At 35.0% G+C, this 20,758-nt stretch overlaps 1 protein-coding gene across 8 annotated transcripts in view; it reads right to left on the bottom strand.

The window, feature by feature from the left end:
- Positions 1-20,758, bottom strand: part of SLC4A10 (solute carrier family 4 member 10) — a 387,026-nt gene that overhangs the window by 13,346 nt on the left and 352,922 nt on the right. For all 8 annotated transcript variants that reach the window (NM_001266840.1, XM_015110179.3, XM_077956433.1 and 5 more), the window contains 4 exon segments: positions 6,648-6,770; positions 7,515-7,688; positions 13,341-13,409; positions 14,639-14,890. In NM_001266840.1, coding sequence (NP_001253769.1) covers positions 6,648-6,770; positions 7,515-7,688; positions 13,341-13,409; positions 14,639-14,890 — 618 coding nt within the window.

Here is a 20,758-nt window from a genome sequence, read left to right as displayed (position 1 = left end):
TTTCCACTTTTCTCTCAAATTGCTTTCAATAATTATTTTGCACTCTGTGGCTTGTTAGCATGTGTGGGCTTTATACTAGTCATAATTCTATCCAAACAAAAACTCATCACCTCTAAAGATAGCTTTTCCAAGCCATGCTTATCTGAAGAGAAGGGTGGCAGAGCAGCCGCTGCCTTCAGTGCCAGAAGGAAGCTGGGTGGGCCCCGGAGCGCGGGGATGGAAGGCCGGCTGCATCCCGGCAGCACTGTGAGAAAGCCAAAAATTGAGGCTTTCTGAGGAGGAGCAGTCAAATCAGGCAGTAGCCGTCACGACAGCCACAACCTAGGTTATCTCAATCAGATCAGAAAAGAAAGAGACAGTGAGAGCACAAAGCTGAGTAGTTGACAGCTTAGAAGTCAGAAAAGTACCTTAAAACAAGTTCCATTCAGCTCTTAATTGTTCTCTGTGAAGCCACAACATGGGGAAGATGTTAAGGGGATGATGATGAAAGTTTACCCAAGAACCTTTGAGAGAGTTCACCAATTTAACTAGGGGGGTGTTTATGCTATGATTTAAATGTCATCTTTTAATTAAGATAGTCAAAGCAGTTTTCAGATATAAAATAAGTGAAGGACAATTAATGCTACATCCAGTACAGGGCAAGAAAACTGAGGCTTAGAAAAACAAGTCTACTCCAGAACAGTCAAATATTTATTGAGCATGTATTATGTGCTATGCACATAGTTAACAAGAATAATCATCCAGGGGCTATTAATTCATTCAAGGGCAGGTAGTCTGTTAGGTACTGGGTGTATAACAATGAAAAGAAAGCTATAAACTCGACTCTCAGAAAATTTAAGGGATCATTATGAAAAGTACCAAAGTCAAGGTTGTAGCAAGGAAGAAACTCTAGGTGGGAGGAAACAATGTAGGCCAACCCTAAAAGTGAGGAATAAATAAGATGTGTTTGCATGACAGTGAACAACGAGCCTGGTTGGAGCCAAAAGTCTGTGCTGAGTAGAGGCGGAAGAGATAAATTGAAGTCAAATCCTGGTGTGGTCTGATAGTAGGGTGTTATGTATCGAATTACATCATGAATTTGAATTGTATTTAGTGATAGCATTAAAATTATGATTCATATATCATGATACCTAACAAATAACAAAGATAGTTATCTTTTAATTACCTTTAGTGAAATAGGTTACATTTACAGCTACATCCATTTTCAGACACAGTGTGTATCTATGTAGGAGCCCTCAAATATTTTAAAGTACAAACAACGGCAGCAGAGACCAATATTCACAAGTATGCTTAGAGTGTTAGAGAGGGAAAATATTCAGCAATTTTAGAATTCACATCCTAAGAAATGGAAGATTCTTCAGAAATTGAGCTCAACCCTTTTATTTTGCCCAAGAGTAAAACAAAGTCTACAGAACATAGAAGTGTCAAACCATTTTCTTCCTCAGCTACTAATAGAATAGACAATGCTGCAAACATTACATAAACATATAATCTTTGAAAACCTCAAGTATTATTTTTATAACAGGTATTACTTATGATTTCCAATGGATAGAAGAGCCAATACATAAGACTAACAATGAAAGTGGAAAAGGAAAAATGGAGGGCCCATATAGAGTTTATATCAATACATAAATGTGACATATATTTTTCATCAGAATATTTGATCCTGTCTCTCTAAGTAATTACGTAAATTACTGTTAAGTAAAAAATTCTGATAGAGTATTCTTGTATTTAGAAGATTATATTTGATTCTGTGGTTTTAGGAAAGGACTTATCTCAAACTTTAGCACCAGAATCACCTGGAGGTCTTATTAACAGAGATGGTTGGCCCCATCCCCAGAGTTTTGATTCAATAGGTCTGAAGTAACGCCCAAGAATTTACATTCTAGGTTGCCAGGTGTTGGCTGATGTGACAGTGGTTCTGGAACCACACTTTGGGTAACCACTGCTTATGGAAGAAGAATATGCTTGCCCCACCCTAAGATTCAATTAGAAATGGCATTTCTCTGTGTAATAATTTGGCCATGCTTTCCATATCCATAACCAATTCTGATCTATCTTAGCAGTAAGACATCCTCTGTAATTTGTTTGGTTGCACTTGTTTTTGATTGCTTTTATGTTTTCTTGGCCTTTTTCATGATCCTGCATTGGGATCACAGGTTCCCATTTGCCCTCTTCTTGTTTTCCCCTATAGTGTATATGTTAGAGTGAACCCCCAGTAAATCAAGAAGTATCACTATCATGATCACTTCCACAGAGTAGAATTTCTAGGATTTATCCAACACTAACCCTCTTTCCTCCTACCCAGGAGCAAACATTCTGCTGGGATTTTCTGCCTTTAACAGTAAGTAGCCTTTTGTCAAATGTGTACAATGGCCTAGAGAATATTTAAGTAGGAAGGAAGGCATGTTGGTACTCTGAGCACATTTGGACATCCAGAATTTGATTCTGCAGTCTTCCCTTTACACAGAGCAATGTGCAAAATGTCAGGGTTCCAATATTCATTTCTACCCTGATTATAATCCTTTCTTTCTAAAAACTGAAGCATATGCATATGCATATGCATGAAGTACATGAAAATTTGGAACAGAAGCTCTGCGACCTTGGACTGGCCTGTGTAGCTATTTATTCTGCTTAACTCATTATTGAATTTTAAGGTCAAATGAATGTTTTCTCAGTGCCATAAGACCAGAAATGGGCTACTGATAGGAAAACCCTGGAGGCTAAAGGTACAAGCTTGTATCTATCATCAAAAGGACAAGAGGTGAGCCTACTTTAAATTCAAGTCTCAGGGAGCTGAGACATTTCTGCTATTTACCATCTTGCCAGTTCATGATCAAAGTTACTCAATTAATTTGAGCAATTGCAGAAATGCAACATTTCTGGAGAACTTGTCCATTTACCACCTTAACACACAATCTCCTAGAAGACTGGGCCTTAGTATAAGATGCCACGGTAAGATCACATCCTTCCACCGAGTCTGTAAGCCTCAAGAAAATAGAATACCAAGATCTGGGCAAACAAGTAGAAAATCAACCAGGAATTGAACTTTTAGTATAGTTCTTCCTAAATCTTCCTACTGTCTTTACTGACCATACTCTTTGAATACTAATTCTAAGCTAGAAAGTGAACCTCTTTAAACTTCCTTTTTTCTCTCCTGTTCGATGAAGAATTAGCTGTCTTTGCACTAGTCAGAGCTGTATTTTATTGTTCAATTATAGATTATTTATTGACTGTATTATTGGTTTTCTTGTTTCTTTCCACGTACTGAGGATCACATGAAAGTATCATCATATTAATCCATTTGAGATTTTAAAGATCTATAAACCTGCCTAGTTCATGTACTATGAGGCTTTTCCCTCTAACTTGGATATGAAGGATTTAGCAGTAAAATTGCCCAGTAAATCTTTAATCTATTTTTGTGTCTTTTCAGAAAGCATGAGTTCTAGGAAATTTACTAATATTTAGTTCCTTCTAAAATCTTTATCTTCATAATCAGAGAACAGTAAATGCCCATTAAAGTACAGTGGGTATATAACATAAAAACATTAGACACTGATTACATATGTTCTCTGCCCTATGAGATTCATAAATTCCAAAATGGGCATATGGCACACACACATATAAGTACCATACATGCATAGCTATGTGAGTGGTTCTGGGAAGTGGGAATGGCAAATTCTAATAAATTCACAATTATTATTAAGCTTGTTCTCTCCTATTTCACAGAAGAATAAAAGGAGAATCTGAAATTTTCTTTGAATTACAATCAGAAAAATATTAAACATTACATAATAGATTACATATCATTTTTCATTTTGTGAACTTCTAAAAGGCAAGAATATTTCACAGTATGAGTATGATCTAAGGAGAATACTGTGAAAGAGATGACTATATGTCTGGGGCTGTGTTCTTTTTTTTTTCCAGAAGCAATAAAAACAGTTAACAAAAAAAGCAGAAAAATGAAGCAAAATTACATATGTAAGTTACTGTTTGAGTATAATTAATAGTATAGTAAGTGCTCACATAAAGTTGTTGATAGCTTCCTGGAGACTGTGACATTAAGTAAAGAACAAATAAAATCAATTTTACCATAGGCTAATTGATATAAACAAGAGTTAAATTCCTATGGCAATTTCTGGTGACAAAAACATCACCAAACTTCTAACTAAAGACCCAAAATGTTTTTAATATTAAACATTGAAATAAATGTGAGCTATACAAACGTAAGAAAAATTAATAAAAGCACGTAAGATATTGAATTAACAAATTTCTGGTGAGTCAGTGAATGACTGAGGTCATAGTGGGGATGGATCAAATCAAGGAATAAATGTTTGCAAAGTGAAAATTGTAAGGAGCACAACCTACCACCAAGCACTTCAAAAACAATAGCAATATGGCTGTGTTCACTGAGCATTTTCATACCAAATTGTTCTTGTACATTTGTGTGATTTTCGTATACTTGATGAATTTTTATTTTACAGTCATTTATATTCATTTATTCATTCCTTTTCCAAATCACTTATTCCAGTTCAAGGTCGAGGGTGGCTGGAGCCTATCTTGGCAGCTCAGGGTACAAGATGAGAACTAAGACTGGCCAAGACGTTATTCCCTTGCAGCACACACTCACACACACACCCACATTCACTCACACTGAGCCAATGTAGGCACGCCAATGAACCTAATGGGCACATTTTGGGGATGTGGGAGGAAACTGAAGTGTCCAGAGAAAACCCACACAGATATGAGGAGAATGTGCAAACTCCATACAGACAATGGCCCTGGCCAGGGATTTTTTTTTTCATCAACATTATTAAAAATGCTGTATTATTCAAGGGTCTGCTGTACTGACATTATCAAAAAGACTGGAAGGGAAGCTCATAGCCAAGAGCTTTTTCATCAAAATTAAATTAATTTAAACCTTCTTGGGTACTGTGTTTGATGTCAATAATTTTATTTACATCAAATACGGATAATTTAAGGTTTTAGTATTTCTGTGTTCTAGTGTCCATTTTATTTAAATTTAACTTGTGCCAAATTATACTATATTTTTCTTGAAGAGTATCTGAGGATGAAAGCAAACATTTACTAAAGCCCTAAAAAGAAATAGAGACTATCAAAATATCCTAGTCAAAGTTCTTTTTTTTGAGACGGAGTCTCGCTCTGTCACCAGGCTTACTTCTGCCTCCAGTTCAAGTGATTCTCCTGCCTCAGCCCCCTGAGTAGCTGAGACTACAGGTGTGCGCCACCATGCCCAGCTAATTTTTGTATTTTTAGTGGACATGGGGTTTCACCATGTTGGTTCTTATCTCCTGAGCTCGTGATCTGCCTGCCTCAGCCTCCCAAACTGCTGGCATTACAGGCATGAGCCACCGCGCCTGACTCAAAGTATTATTTTTTTTAAAAAGCACTAATATCTAAATAAGAATATATCAAATAGAAACAAGTAATAACAATTGTATAATATTATCTTTAGTGTTAACATTAATATTACTAGAAGTATGATTCTAAGTATTGCCGTCTACAATATTTGGAAAAATTGAAATATTCTTACAGAATTAAGACACATCATGATGATGATGAATCTATCTGTGGGAATCCATTGTCAGTGATAGAACACCATGTAGAGTAAGGGAATTACCAATCACACATTATGTAGCCATATTGGTAGAAATTTCTGAGAAAAAAACCTCATTTGATTTATGGCCTGATCTGACCTCACTAAATGACTAAGACCTCCGAAACATCTGCAAATGAATTTCCCAAAGGAAATAGGAGATATATCTATGGTTTGAGCAAATAGAAAGTTGATACATTTACTGACTACTTATAGAGAAAAATAGCGTAATTCTCATTGAATATTTTATTTCAATTTCATTTCTATTTATGTGAAAATTTTGTTGTGTTTTACATTGTATGGGCTCTTATTTTACCCTCATTTACACTCTTTGTAATTTTTATACACTTAAAAAAATGTTGATTAAGTAGCTTTCAAAATAGACTCAGGCTTAGATATAAACTTTAGATATGCCATGAAACTTAAAATACATTGTTATACCATATAAAATAGAATAAAATAAATAAGTAGCCTGTAAAAATAAATTCCAGAAGTTTCTCCAACATCTACTCAATCTTAAATCACTTCAAAAGCAAATCAGATCAACATTTTTCCTAGTAAACATTTCACCTATTTCAAGAATAAATAATTCTTCATTAGAATATTTTGATTAAAACTCTGTTCCCTAGGAAAATGCCAACAGTAATAATGTCTCTTCTTTTTGTTCTCACATATGTAACAACGAAACAATGACTGCACGATCATAATTTGGAAATAGTTAAGTATCAGCAAGTTTCTGCCATCCATGGGGGAGGAATCAGAAAAATGAGCCTTACAATTTGGAGGGTTAGTACAAGGTATTTCTGTATTTCATTAGGATTTGGTTTCCTCCTGTAAGATCTTCTTTCTCTCTCTGTTCACATCTTTATGATTTTAAACATTAAACTTCCAAACTAGTCTACTTGTGGTTATTAGTGATCACTGTCTAAAGACACAACTGTATAGAGATAAAAACAATAATTTAGTTTTGCAAGGAAATATTACTATGTTCCTTTTTTCTTTCTCTACGAAACATTGATTTTGCTCTTACTTCTTTTTCAGCATCTTCCAGTTTCTTTTTCTTACTCTCGGGCATTAAATCATCCAACCAGCTGAGTTCCCGCTTCGTGAACAACAAGTCCATCAACTTTCTTACAAATACCAGGGCTAACACCTGAAGTAAATAACAAACTAGTTTAAAGTGGAAAAATAATTAAAGCGAGTGGTGTAGATTTGCCGGTATGGTTTCTGGTAGAAACAATTTCTATTAGGCCTGAGATTAAAGTAAAAATTAAAGAGATATATATGTATAAAACATTATCTAGTCTTCTGCTTCCTTCATTTTCTTTTCTTACTACATCCCCAAAATAATGACTATGATTTTACCCAATATGAGAGTCAATTAAATAAGCTATTTAAAAAATATATATAACATGAATTTGACTATGTTTCCTTAAATACATGTAGTTAATAGTTTATACTATATTAAATTAACACTAGAACATTTTTATCTATATTAATAATTACAAAATTATTTAGTCATTCAAATTCACTATAGTTTTTGAAGTATTTGAAACTTGCCTGAAACATTTAATACAATGTTATTTTAAAAATCCTCCTAATTTTTCACATTTGCTAGTATCTTTAATGTTAAATTTTGGAAGGATGCATTTTTCCATCCAGCTTCAATTAATTCAGACAATCACAAACATTCAGAGTGATAGAGACAAAAATAAGAATCACTGAAATTCATAGGCATTCTCAAACCCTATCTTAGTCAATACTTTTAGTGCCAAAAGTTATATTTTCCAATAATTGTTCAAAATGACTCAGTTGTTCCAATTTCAGTTCATGTGTTTGTTTCCAAAGAGACCAGCAAATCAGAGAAAGAGAAAAAGAGTTGACAGAAGTTTCATACCATCATGGGAAAGACAATAGCAGCTCTTGAAACTTTTATTATCCACAAAAGGCCAAGGCAACTCATCTGAATAATCGTGAAGAGATGCACTTTTCGAAGTGGTACATGCCTTAGGTATATAAAATCTGGTTGATGTTTTGCAGGCATCCAGAAGAGCTTTATCCTATCAAAGAACTAAAAGATTAAACAGACTAAATTGTTTTTAGGTGTAAGACAACAGTAAAAGTAGGACAAGTTGATGTTTAATATGGTTCAAAATTTTAGGTTAAATGACATACCTGGATAACACTAAGTTGATACCTGGGCATCAGGACAATGGGATTGTTACGCTTACCCTCTGAAACACTACAATTTCAGTTTAATAATAGCCCACATTTTCTTGAATATGGAGACGGGTTACAATTTAGAAGAGTTTAAAAATAGAAAGCCAATGTTAAATATTGCTACCTTGAAGAGTGGAGCCCTGTGAAGCAAAACATAACTACCATCTTCTTTTTCCTTGCCACATCACAAACTCTTCCTTTATTTGCCCCTCAATATTGGGATTCCTGGACTTGCATTCTCTGTCTTCTTTTCTCCTGGAATAGTTCATCCATACCCATGGCTTTGACCTTCACATACTTGCTAATGATTCACAGACCTACATCTCTGCCTGAGCTCTCTCTTGGGTTCTAGACCCTTAACCAGCTGCTAAGTATGGTATTTTAACCTCCTTATTTTGACTCTGCTGTTTTGACTTTGCCCGCTTAATCCCCAACAAAAGTTTAGATGCTGTCTTTATGAACACAAACATCTTAACCATAAAGATTTAACCTAAATAAATTTTTGTTAATAAAGTATGTTCCAGAGCAAATTTTGTTAACTCTATTTTTTCTTGATTAACTTTATATGCAGCACTGTCATTTGTATATTTTCAGTTGTATTTTATTAAAATAACTTTCATCTCAATCAATGTTATTTCTGTTTCAATCTTGCCATAAAGATAGTACATAGTATTACATAAAACTATTGTTATAGTACTGCATACTATTATGTTACAGCTTTGACTTTGAGGGCTTTTTTTAATCAAGCAAACCAATTTTTCTCAATTTGAATTTTATAAATTAAATGCACACAGGAAGGTTAAATCTTTAATCACATTTTATTTATTAACAAATCATACTACATGATAGTTTTATTTTATGTAGATTGTTTGGTTTATTGTTCTTCAGCCAAGTTTTGCAGTTTTCAGTGTTTCCAACTAGAGGCGATTATTTAGAAAATAATGGTTTCAATCACTGTCAGTCACTGTTTTATTTCATGCCATCTCTACAGTAATATCTATTACGCATTTTCAAAAAGTAATATTAGATTTTATTTTTTAACTAATTTATTTTAAAAACTGTAGGCAATTCTCATCAAATATGTTAAATTAATATGCAAAGGAACAGTTGTCCATTGAGTTAAAATGTTAGAGTCAAAACACCCTGTTTTACCAGGACCTGCTTGTATATATAGTAAGAATCTCAAACTCAACATAAACCTATCTTCCCTTCTGTGTTCTATGTCTTACGGCATGACACGGCCTTCCTTCCCTCAGTTATCTAAATAAGAATCGTACATACATTAGTTCAGTCCCAGACCATTCATTTATTCATATTTATTTATATATTCCAAAAACATTATTGAAACATTATATGCAGACTACTAAGTGTTGAACTCATTCCTGACTAATCTCTCTCCATTCTGTCCATGTATGTGTCATTAGGTTTTAAAATTTCTATTTCCTAAATATTATTTAAACTTAAAAGTCATTAAATAAACAAAAACTTGGTGCATGGTAGAGGTAGGAATAGGAAAGAAGTAAAATAAAATCTTCTGGCTTACAATGGAATATTTCCTTTTCTGTAGAACTAGTTTTTCCCAGCCACCATTTCTCCATTTGTGAAGCTATGTTATTGCATAAGTGTACTTCAGTGTGTGGGTGCTTCAATTGTTATTGTTTAAATGGCACATTTGCTTTACTTTGGATTCCTGAAGTGTTGGAATGAATATAGATGTGGGTATATATCTGAATACAGAAACAGCATTCATGAGAACACTGTGATCTGTTTTTTCTGCCATGTTTCACAGTGAGAAGCTCAGATAATAAGTTTCTTAATATTGCCAAACAAGCAGGTAACATAGATTCCTTCAATAGGGTAAGAGAGTAACATGCTCCTGGAACTGTTGATATTCAGTATATGTTTAAATAATAATCATCATCATGACAAATGTATTCTGAGTTTTACATTTGGTTTTTATTATATCCTAGAATCAATATCACATTTCCCCACCCAGTTAGCTACAATTCCAAATAGGAATTTCAACTTCCTGGGCTTGGGGTCACTTACATTTTCACAAACCCTGTTTCTCAGTGTGAGACCCTGTTCGTCAACATGTGCCCCAGCTTGCTGTTTCATTTGTGTTCTTTAAAACTCATTATATTTAACTCATGGGCCTTTCATAATGTTTTCTTCAATTTTCATTTAAAAGATTCACATCCCAAATAACTCCAAAACTTGACATTCTTGTTTAATTCTAAACCTCATGGGTATAAAATCATGTGGAATTAGAGGGAAAAATCTGTTGAAACCTATCATCAAAATGATTTTACTTTGTTTCTTAAACTTCTGCTGCTGTATTTATGTGAGCCTGGGGCCTAATAATAAATACTTTTCACTTACAGATGAGATTAGTACTCATGGAACTTTTGCCAAAGGCAAAAAAAAAAAAAAAAAAAAAAAAGGAAAAAAGAAAAACAAATATAACAAAACCTCTTCAGTATTCTTCTCTAATGCCTTACAAAACCAATTCTATCAAACTACACTTTCCATACATGAAATTTTAAATGAGCAAATTAAATCTAATTTGAGTAAAATTAAAACACATAACATGGCTCAACCATCTCCCTCTCCCAGTTAATTGTTTCCCAGTGTCAGGATGAAGAGTCAGTCATACTATCAATTTTGGGTGTTCCGTGACCTGCAATGACTTCAAACTTAAGTTTGCCTCAGACTGGCACCCAGTACCGTCTTAAGGCCTAAGTGCTGCTGCTTCTTCCAAAGTCACAAGCTGGTTAGTTATTTGCTCAGGAACAGAGATCCTGTGCTGCCTGTCCTGCAGGTTAACTATCCTCTTACATGCTATGAACAGCAGTGAGTCTAGCTGTGTCACAGAAAAAGCCGCAATTTATTTTTGCTTTTCAGTTGACAAAATACTATATGATAAATAAGCCTCTAGTCTCTTTTTCAAGAACATTGGAGCGTTGGGCTAAATAATGTTAAATTATAAAACAAGATTATTCAAGGGACAATTTAAGTAGAAATCTATTAGTTTGCTAGGACCGTCCTAAAAAATTACCACAACTTGGTGGCTTAAATCAATAGAAATATATTCTTTCACACTTGTGGAGGCCAGAAGCCTAAAGCAAGATATTGGCAGGGCCACACTCCCTTTGAAGGTCTTAGGGGAGAAAACTTCCTTGCGCCTTCCAGCTCCAGGTGGCTCCTGGCACCCTTGATTAATGGCAGCAAAACTCTAATCTCTTTCTCCTTTTTTTTTTTTTTTTTTTTTGGTGAGACAGAGTCTCCCTCTGTCATCTAGGCTGGAGTGCAGTAGCGTGCTGGGTTGAAGTGATTCTCCTATCTCAACCTCCTGGGTAGTTGGGATTGCAGGCATGCGCCACCACACCCATATAATTTTTGTATTTTTAGTAGAGACTAGGTTTTGCTGTGTTGGTCAGGCTGGTCTCAAACTCCTGACCTCAGGTGATCCACCCACTTTGGCCTGCCAAAGTGCTGGGATTAGAAGTGTGAGCCAACTATGCCCGGCCTTCCTACATCTTCATATGGCCTTCTTCCCTGTGTCTCTCTGTGTCCTCTCCTCTTCTTCTTCTTCTTTTTTTTTTTTTTTTTTTTTTTTTTTGAGACAGAGTCTTGCTCTGTTGCTCAGGCTGGAATGCAGTGGTGTGATTTCCGCTCACTGCAACCTCCACCTCCTGGGTTTAAGCAATTTTCCTGCTTCAGCCTCCCGAGTGGCTAGGACTATAGGCATCTGCCACCACGTCCAGCTAATTTTTATGTTTCCAGTAGAGATGGGGTTTCACCAGGTTGGTCAGGATGGTCTTGATCTCTTGACCTCATGATCCGCCCACCTTGGCTTCCCAAAGTGCTGGGATTACAGGCGTGAGCCATATCACACCCAACCCCTCTCCTCTTCTTATAAGGACCACAGTCATTAGATTTAGGGCCCACCCTAAAACCATGATTATCTTATCTTCAAATCCGTATCTAATTACATAGGCAAATAGTCTATTTCCAAATAAGGTCACATTTTGAGACGCCAGGTGGACATAAATTTTCAGGAAACACTCACTATTCAACCAATAACAGTATCATAAAAGAAATATGTGGGAAGAATTTGCCTACAGCTTCTGTAAACATTTAGAATACACTTGTGGAGGTTCTAAAATGTGTCCACAAATTCTTTGATACTCTTCTCTTCAAGAGATAGAGTCTCCCTTTTCCCTTCACTTGGGTGCAAGCTGGACTTAGTGGATAGCCTCTAACAAATAGAAAACGTGGAAATGACCATGTATGACTTTGAAGACTAAATCAAAAAGCACTTTTCATCCTTTCTCTCTCATTCTCTTCTCCTTCTTTCTCCTCTCTCTCTTTCTCGCTCTCTTTCTCTCTCTCTCTCTCTCTTTCAAATTGCTCAGTCTGAAGGAGTTACATTCCATGTTTTGAAGACACACTAAGTATTCCATGGAGAGGCTACTGTGGCAAAAGACTGAGTCATCCTACCAACAGGTAGAAAGGAACTGATGCCCTCATGCCCACAGTTGTGGAATAGACATTTTGGAAGCAGATCCTCCAGCACTATCAAACCTTCAGATGCTGTGGACCTTGTCCACACCCTGACAGTGACCACATGGGACATCTTGAACCAGAACCATCTGGCTGATCTGTTGCCAAATTCATGCCTAAAATATTTATTTAACCAATACTTACTTAAATAATGTACAAAGTTCCCCTTATACTTGAAACTGCCTATATCTTTATTTTAGTCTAATTTTAAAATAATCCTATAAATATAACAGTAAAACAAACAAAACAAGGTGTAAAAACCCCAGGATATCACTATCTCAACAAATTGTTTTTATTTCTACACCTTCCTTTACAACCCATCTCAAACTCATGGCTTTATAAACCTATGGTCAGTAGTTTCTTACTGTGTATTATGTCATAAGCATTTTTGCCATGTTACTTTTGTAATTCCTAAAAGTACATTGGAACTTTAACTGATACAAAATTATCAATTTTCAGTGAATATACCATAGGTTACTTAATTATTTTATTGCTGTTAGAGAATTGGGTTGTTTCCAATATTATAACAGTATGTGTTAAAATGAACATCTTTGTACATAAAGACTTTTCCTATTCTTACCAACAGATGTCCATACACAAGATTAAAGTGTCAAATATTATAAATATTTGGATATGTATTGAAATATATTACTATGATTTTTCTAAAAATGCTGTAAAATCTAAGCCTCTTACAGTTTTAATATACTTACGATAAATAAAATACCATAAGTTTATGAACCTTAGATGCTGGAGAGTATCTTCTTTAACTTTTGTAACTCTTCAAACAAGTTTTGAAGAAAAACAAGTTTGAAGAAATTTAATTGTGGTCTAAAAGCTGTTCCTCAGGTGGCATCATTTTCTTAGCTGTCACATGACTTATCAGTAGATCTTAAGATAAGTCATCACAGATATGCCTGTAGTACTGTAAGTAATTTACCTGAATTCCCTTTAGAGATGAAGCACCCATATAAAGAAACACTCCATATAGCACTGGCATGGGAATAAACTGTAAAAGAACAATTGGAGAAAAGGTACAAATCATTTTCAAATATATTGTGGTTTTGCATTTATCAAAGAAAAAATGGAGAAAAAAGGCATTTTTGAGTAGAAACAGTATAGTACAGATTCAGAAGACATGGATTCAAGTTCCAGCTCTAGCACTGTTTAGCTGTGTAACCTTATGGAAGTTACTTAAGCTCTCTGTGCCTTAGTTTCCAATATCTAAAAGGGGATGATAACAATAGGGCTGTTATAATTATTTAATAAGTCAAAATCTGTTTTTAAAAACCATGTAGTATATAATGAACAATAATACTATTATTATGCCACTTTAGAGACAATTCGAATTTTGTTTTACAAAGATAAGATATTTGGATTAAAGGTAAAGAAGGAAGCTAACATTTAGATGTGTTTCCTGCATTATGCCAGGTATTTGTAAATATATGGATTACTCAGATTTTCTCTTTTTATTGGAATAGTTCACCATCATCTTATATCTATAAGATAATTACTTACATAACATAATTACTTACATAATTCTTGCAAAGGTACTTGTGTTAATGATCAAATACTAGTAAACTAGTAAATGATTAAATAATTTAATTAAAATGTCAAATTATTGGCAAATAAAATGTGTTGTAATTTATAGCAGAATTAACACACCTTGGAAATATCTGGCAAAATTACATGACAAAATAATTACTAGTTAATCCCCTTTAAAATAGATTTCAAGTTTTCTGTGGGAAAAAAATCAGTATATGCAAAGATGATGTCCAGACAGTGGTTTCATAGAGCACTTAAAATGGACCAGGCTCATTCCTTCACCTCTATATTTTATTAATAGTAAGTAATATTAACTGCTAATATATTTATCCATTGACAAGAAAATAGAATCTTTATGAATGCCTGTAATGAATTCAGGTCACAAGTCAGTCAGAAACAATGAGTGACTTTTTCCCATAGCTTGATCACCATTTCAAAATTGTTACAATAATTTACTCATCAAATTTTACTTTGCCAGACTAAATTTTTATGTATTTAACGGTTTTAAAATATAGGACATAATTTCCCTCCCTTAGGTTATGAAGAATTATATAAACATGGTTAAGAAATTCATCACTTTCATCACATGCCACACAATATTTGCAAATTTATGGCTCAGATTCAAATGAAAATATTAAATTATGATAAATATATTCTTCTTTCTCTCAAGTTCATAAAGACAGATTTCGTTACCTTCAGAATACTGGTCATAAAGACTGATGAACCCATAAGAATAAAAATCATAAGCCCTGTAACCCTTTGCTCCCGAATGCCGAGAAATTTGGGTTGTTCTCCTGGAGCTGAACATTCTGATTCCAGTTTTAGGCTATTGACATGAGTGATGGAGAGGACTGTGGCAGCCACAAACCATGGCAGGCCCATGATGGAGCATACACCGAGCATGACAGCCACCATTAATAGGTCCAGATGGTACCCACAACCTTTCTGTTTAAAAAAGAAAGAAAGAGAGAAAGAAACTGTGTCAACAACAGGGCTAAGGATGGCCTGATTGCGAATAGAAACCACTTCCTGATGATACTCAACAAGCCCTTCATATCAGATATCCTGGAGTAAACTCTTAAACAAACATTCAGTTTCCAATTGCCCTCTTTTGTCTCATTGGGTGACTTTTATTAGAAAAAAATAATATCATGGAGCCTAAGCTCCCCTGTATAGTCATTTTTTCCCTTAATATAGTGCTATCTTGTTCTAAATTGTTTAAGTTTCAACACTAGACAAATTAAGCCCCTCCTTAGAAATCACAGTTTTTTGTTTTCTATTTCCTCTGTTATGCTACTCCACTGTCAATAACCTCCAGGTGTTGCAAACTAAGTGCTTCCTAGGCCCAGGTAGGAAATGTAAAGGAGGAAAAATAGGTGCAGTGGGGTGTGTGGAAACTGCCCTCTTGCACAGACAGGGTGCTCTCGGAAGAGGGAAATCAAAGATCGGGAAGAGCACTCCCTCCATACCCTGTAGGAACCAAAAGTGTAGAGCCACAGAAGCAGCCAAAGGTTTGGCCTACTTTATGTTCCACCTTTCCTTTTTAATTTTTAGTGACTGCTTCATGAGAGGCAGTATAATAAAGTGGTTAAGAATATAAGTTCTGGAGTCAGACTGCCTGGAATGAAATGCTAGCTCAACCAATAAATCACTTAAGCTCTTGTGTCTCTTTTTCCCTATCTGAAAAATGATGATGATGATGACAGTAGAAGGCACCTCACTGGACCGTTGTGATAACTAAATTAGTTAATGTTGTAAATAATTTAGAATAATATCTGTTGAATAGAAAGCGACCAGAAAATGTTAGGTACTATTATATTCTAATGGTTAAGCAATAAATGTTTCTTTTGTACTCATTAGGTTTCAAGGCTCCTTAATAAAACTATTAATATGTTTCTTAAGAGCAGATAACTTACATAACTTCTCAGCATTTCCTCTTGTTTTTAGCACAATCATTGGCACACAATAAGCAATCAATAAAAGTTACAAATTGACTTTTTTGAAAATAAAATATGCATCAAACTTTTCAGAATCAAATTTAGTAAGTGTAATTTTAAAATAAATACAGCAGTTAAATTTATTATTATGATCATGAGCAGAAATTACCAATTCTTCTAGGAGAATAATAGTCTGATTTTTAGCGGTAGTTTTATATAACTTCAAGCAGTTTGCAGTTAATATGAAAGCTCTTATAGCCTGGAGTGTGAAACACACTGTTGCATATTTGTCATGGTAGTCTTTCTCTGTGATTTTGTTTTCTTAGTAACAAGATTCATAAACTCAGTTGTACTTTCTTTCCTTTCTGCTCATCCCTTCCAAATTATAAAAGTGCAAGAGATGATAGTGAGGAGAAAATGAGAGTTATGTACCTAAGGACCTGTTCCTCCTATGTTGGCACTAAAGCAGTGGTACCCTTCATTGGCTCAGCTTACTGGGGCAATGCTACAATTCACCAAAATGTCTAACTCAATTTCCTGAATGAATATGACTCTGGAAACTTTTCTTTGCAAGTAACTCAAGAAAGAATTTGATTAGTAAGAGCTGAAGAGTAGGAAGAGAAACTGCCTGGTGTCAGCATAATCAAAAAAGCATAGAAAAAAGCTTTGCCAGGACCGTAATATTGTACCTTGGCCTTTTGTAAAACATTTTGGAAGGTGTAATTCCGTAGAATAGAACTCAGATTTTGGTCCCTTTAAAGGACAACGTCTTAAGCAGCTTGAGAAGTGTTTTGTCCTAGCAACTCTGGAGGGAGAAGGATGTAGAACAGTGAAGGACTTCATACTTAAGCCTCTGCCTCTAAGGGAGTACAATGTGAATGCTGCTCCCTTGGAGTTGTTTTGCAAAATTGTGGTACTGCTAAGAGAAAATGAAAGATGTAAGAGGAGCTAGTGGCTGTGAGATGAACATCAGAGGAGGGCAGAAGACAGGGGGCCTTGAGAGTCAGGCTTGTACTTTTTAGCACACCTGGACTTTCTCAGAGTCCACATTCACTACAGCTCAATAATATGAGGGAGACCTTCGTCATGAGAGTGATTTCCAATAGCTCTTATTGAATGTTTAAAAAATATGATACAAATGTAAACAGTGGGATTCTGAATTGCAGGAAGTGGGCAAAATAATTCTTTCAGAGGAAATAATTTCTTTTCTAAATTCATAAAGCTAGCTTTGTAATGTATAAATATATAACAAAAACAAAAATATAATTTCCCCTAATTATGCTGTACAACAATGGGAGCATCTTGATTCAATGTAAACCAAAGGAAATAAATAAAGCACTTCTTGCTCTTCCCCTAACTAACCAGTATCCTTCTTGCCTTTCATTTAAAATGTCTTTAAAAACTTGGACTTTGTAACAAAATTATTAGCTGATAGGCATGCCAGCCAAAGAGAAGTACCCCTTTGTCAGAGAGAGAACTCTACACCTTCTAACATATTTCTGTAGATTTTTTTTCTCAAATAAAGACAGAGCTAGAGCTTTTATTCTCACATTCATCCATGAATCACAGGAAATGGACATATGGGAGGAAAAGGGAGCATAGCAACAGGTGATGCTACACCAGACCCCACTAAAACCAACATGCAGCAAGACAAGAGGCCAGCCAAGAGGACCATCTGATACCCAGATGCCACTGCTGAAAAAATTCATTTCAAAGCTTGGCAGCAATTTCCTGCATCTGTCAAGTTAACCACATAAAAGACTATAGATTGACATGAAGAACCAGGCTGACAAAGAGGGCAAAAAAGAACATATCAAATGCCATAATCATCAAGAGAATATGGTGCCAAATGAATGTTGCAAATGCATTCATTTACTCAAGTGATCCGGGATTGTATTGCTGTTTATTAAAAATGATGTCAAAAGAAGCCTGAACTGTCTACAGAAACATGTAGAAAAGCCCACAGTTGTATCTTAACAGAAACTTTCTTTTTTATAAGATTATATCTCTCTTTTCACATTTAGAGAATGTGCTTTAAAAAACCCAAGTAGATATTTTTAATGCTTTTCAAAGGGATTCAGTTAACTTATGCCTAATCCACTTCTCCAAGGGAGAAACAAACAAACAAACAAACAAATGCTAGAGAGAGTATGGATTTATATGTACATTTATGTATAATATACATGATACTTCACATTCTCAAATTTTTATATTTGCCTCTTCTTTCACTCTGGAGCCATCCGAAGGATAACAGAATGCAATGAGTTCGAGTTTTACTAATTTTGAGCTCCCGCATTCTTTGGGAGTAGTAAGTCACCAATACAGTGTAACACAGCTTTATTGTGTACATAGTGACACTCATGAAATGATAAAAACACTTTTTTTTTTTTTTTGAGACAGAGTCTCACCCTGTCGCCCAGGCTGGAGTGCAATGGTGCAATCTCAACTCACTGCAACCTCTGTCTCCTGGATTCAAATGATTCTCCTGCCTCAGCCTCCCGAGTAGCTGGGATTACAGGTGCCCACCACCACGCCCAGCTAATGTTTGTATTTTTAGTAGATATGGGGTTTCACCATGTTGGCCAGGCTGGTCTCTTAACTCCTGACCTCGTGATCTGCCTGCCTCGACCTCCCAAAGTGCTGAGATTATGGCGTGAACCACTGTGCCTGGCCAATAAAAACATTTTTATCAGCATGAGAAATATCGTCTAAAAGAAAACCAGCTACTAGTTCTGGCAATAGAGGTGAAGAAAAAGTAAAAAGATCTAAAATATGTTTGGGAGAGATAAAGAATGAAAAGAGGAATTCTGAGTTGATTTGGGTGTATGTAGACTTAGATACATGATGTGGAGTCTACCAAGTGTTTGATACACAAACTACAAAACATGATTCATTAAACAATTTCGGGGAATGCTCCAACTAAGGCAAAAATGGGTTTCTCAAAGTGAGAAAAGAAAATTAGTAAAAGCTGAAAATGCTTTCACAAGTGGTTAGCTTGTGGTCTGGTGATATACTCAAGAAACACATCTTTTAGTGAAAATGTGGTTCAAGTCAAAGCCAGGAGACTGCAAACATTTCAGTGAAGCGGGGAGAAGTACTATGGAACAAACCGTTACTCTGAGTAAATAACATTCTGAGAAGGTGATTTTGTTGTTGTTAACGGGAAACCCAGTAGCATCAGACCACACTCTACAGAAGCTTAAGGAGATAAGAGTTGTAGGCCCAATGGGGATTCAATGTAGACAAAATACATCTTCACTGGAAGAAATTTGCTTTTAAAGTATTCATATCTAAGGAGGAGGATGGAGAGTTCCGATTCGCAGTGGCCAAGAACGGGCTGACTCTTCTGCCTGTGGCCATATAGCAGAGTTTATGATTAGCCAGATTTGCTATATCACTTACTAAATCCAGAGTAGTAAGGGGCAAAAATATGAAACTTTTGACTACATAATCATTTCTTTGCACAATAAAACAGATTTAGTAATGTAGCCTTAGGTTTATTTCAGTGACAAAAATAGTTCTAGTTCTGCATTTAATTCTATAAATGCAAGTACTTGAAAGGACCACTTGAAGAATGCTTTATTACATTTTTGTTATTCCACAGTGTATGTGAAGGGGGAAATTAGTGTATTTGTCAATGTGGAGCTTTGGAAAGGCTGTGAATGTCAAGGGCTCATGAAGAACATGGAGTAAGAGCAAGTGCCATGTGATTTATAAGGTTGAGGGCCCAGGAAAGGGCAAAGATTCAGAATGGCCAGGAAGGTAATAACAATCTCAGCACACATTTCACTTCCACACTTTGTTTTAATATGATTCCACTTACAACAAGAAAAAAATGCTGCCTGAATCCATTTAACTGATGGCCCTTACAAAGGATAATTTTTTCAGTGGACTCACTAGAATTTCTGCCTAATTATGAAGGCTAAAAAAATCTTTTTTGAAAGGTAAATAATAATTATATGGCTTGCTTTCTTCCTAAAACAGTTTTTTAGTTGATTTTTTAAAATGTGTCATTTAATAAAATACATAAAGTTGTGAGAATTCTGAAGTTACATTCTACAAAGAGAATGAAGAATGTCCTTTGCTTTCAGACACACATTCTCTCCATCATATACTCAAAATTCCTTCTTCATAAGATTTATTGCAAATAAGTGTGCTTTCTTACATTTATGTTATTATTGTTATTAAAAGCAATGGCAAAAACCACAATTACTTTTGCACTAACGTAATATATTGCATCAGAGTTTAATCAGAGATTTTTTTCATCTTTCTAACATTCTTACAAAAGAAATCCTATAAAGCATGATTTCTTTATAGAAATCTGACAATGATTTTTTTCTCCTAGAGTTTAAAGGGTATGTGAAAATAGCTGGCAATTTCTCCATGATACCAAAACAAAAACAAGATTGTGCATGTTCTGTTTTTACAAGGTTTGATGCAGATTATTTTTAACCATTTAATGATTTCATTGACTTTATTTAACATATTCCTGAAAGTAAGTGATAGTGCTTACATTACAAATCTCAGGCAAATTGCATACCAGTGAACAATTTTGATTATTCACAACTGCAAAATGGCTAGGTCAGAATGTAACCAAGACACATCTATATTTACTTATTCTTTTTATAAAAGAGACAGTGAAATCTGCAATAAAACTCAAAGATGTCACTTCCAAACTGTGACGTTTATGTCTGGATTTTGTTGTTATAGGCAGAAAGAAAAATAATTAAAGAAAATAAGAAATAGTTGAAGTTGTAATTTATTCTGATAATGAATTAAATGTAATAGATACACTTAGGGTTAAATAGAGGAATAGAGGAATCTCAGATGTAAGACAAGTTGGTATGGTTGTACTTCACCAGAACAGATTGTTATT

Source organism: Macaca mulatta, chromosome 12, assembly GCF_049350105.2.
Source record: "Macaca mulatta isolate MMU2019108-1 chromosome 12, T2T-MMU8v2.0, whole genome shotgun sequence".
NCBI classification, from domain to species: Eukaryota; Metazoa; Chordata; class Mammalia; order Primates; family Cercopithecidae; genus Macaca; species Macaca mulatta.
Note: the sequence above shows the minus strand (reverse complement) of the source record. Positions and strands in the feature narration are given on the sequence as shown.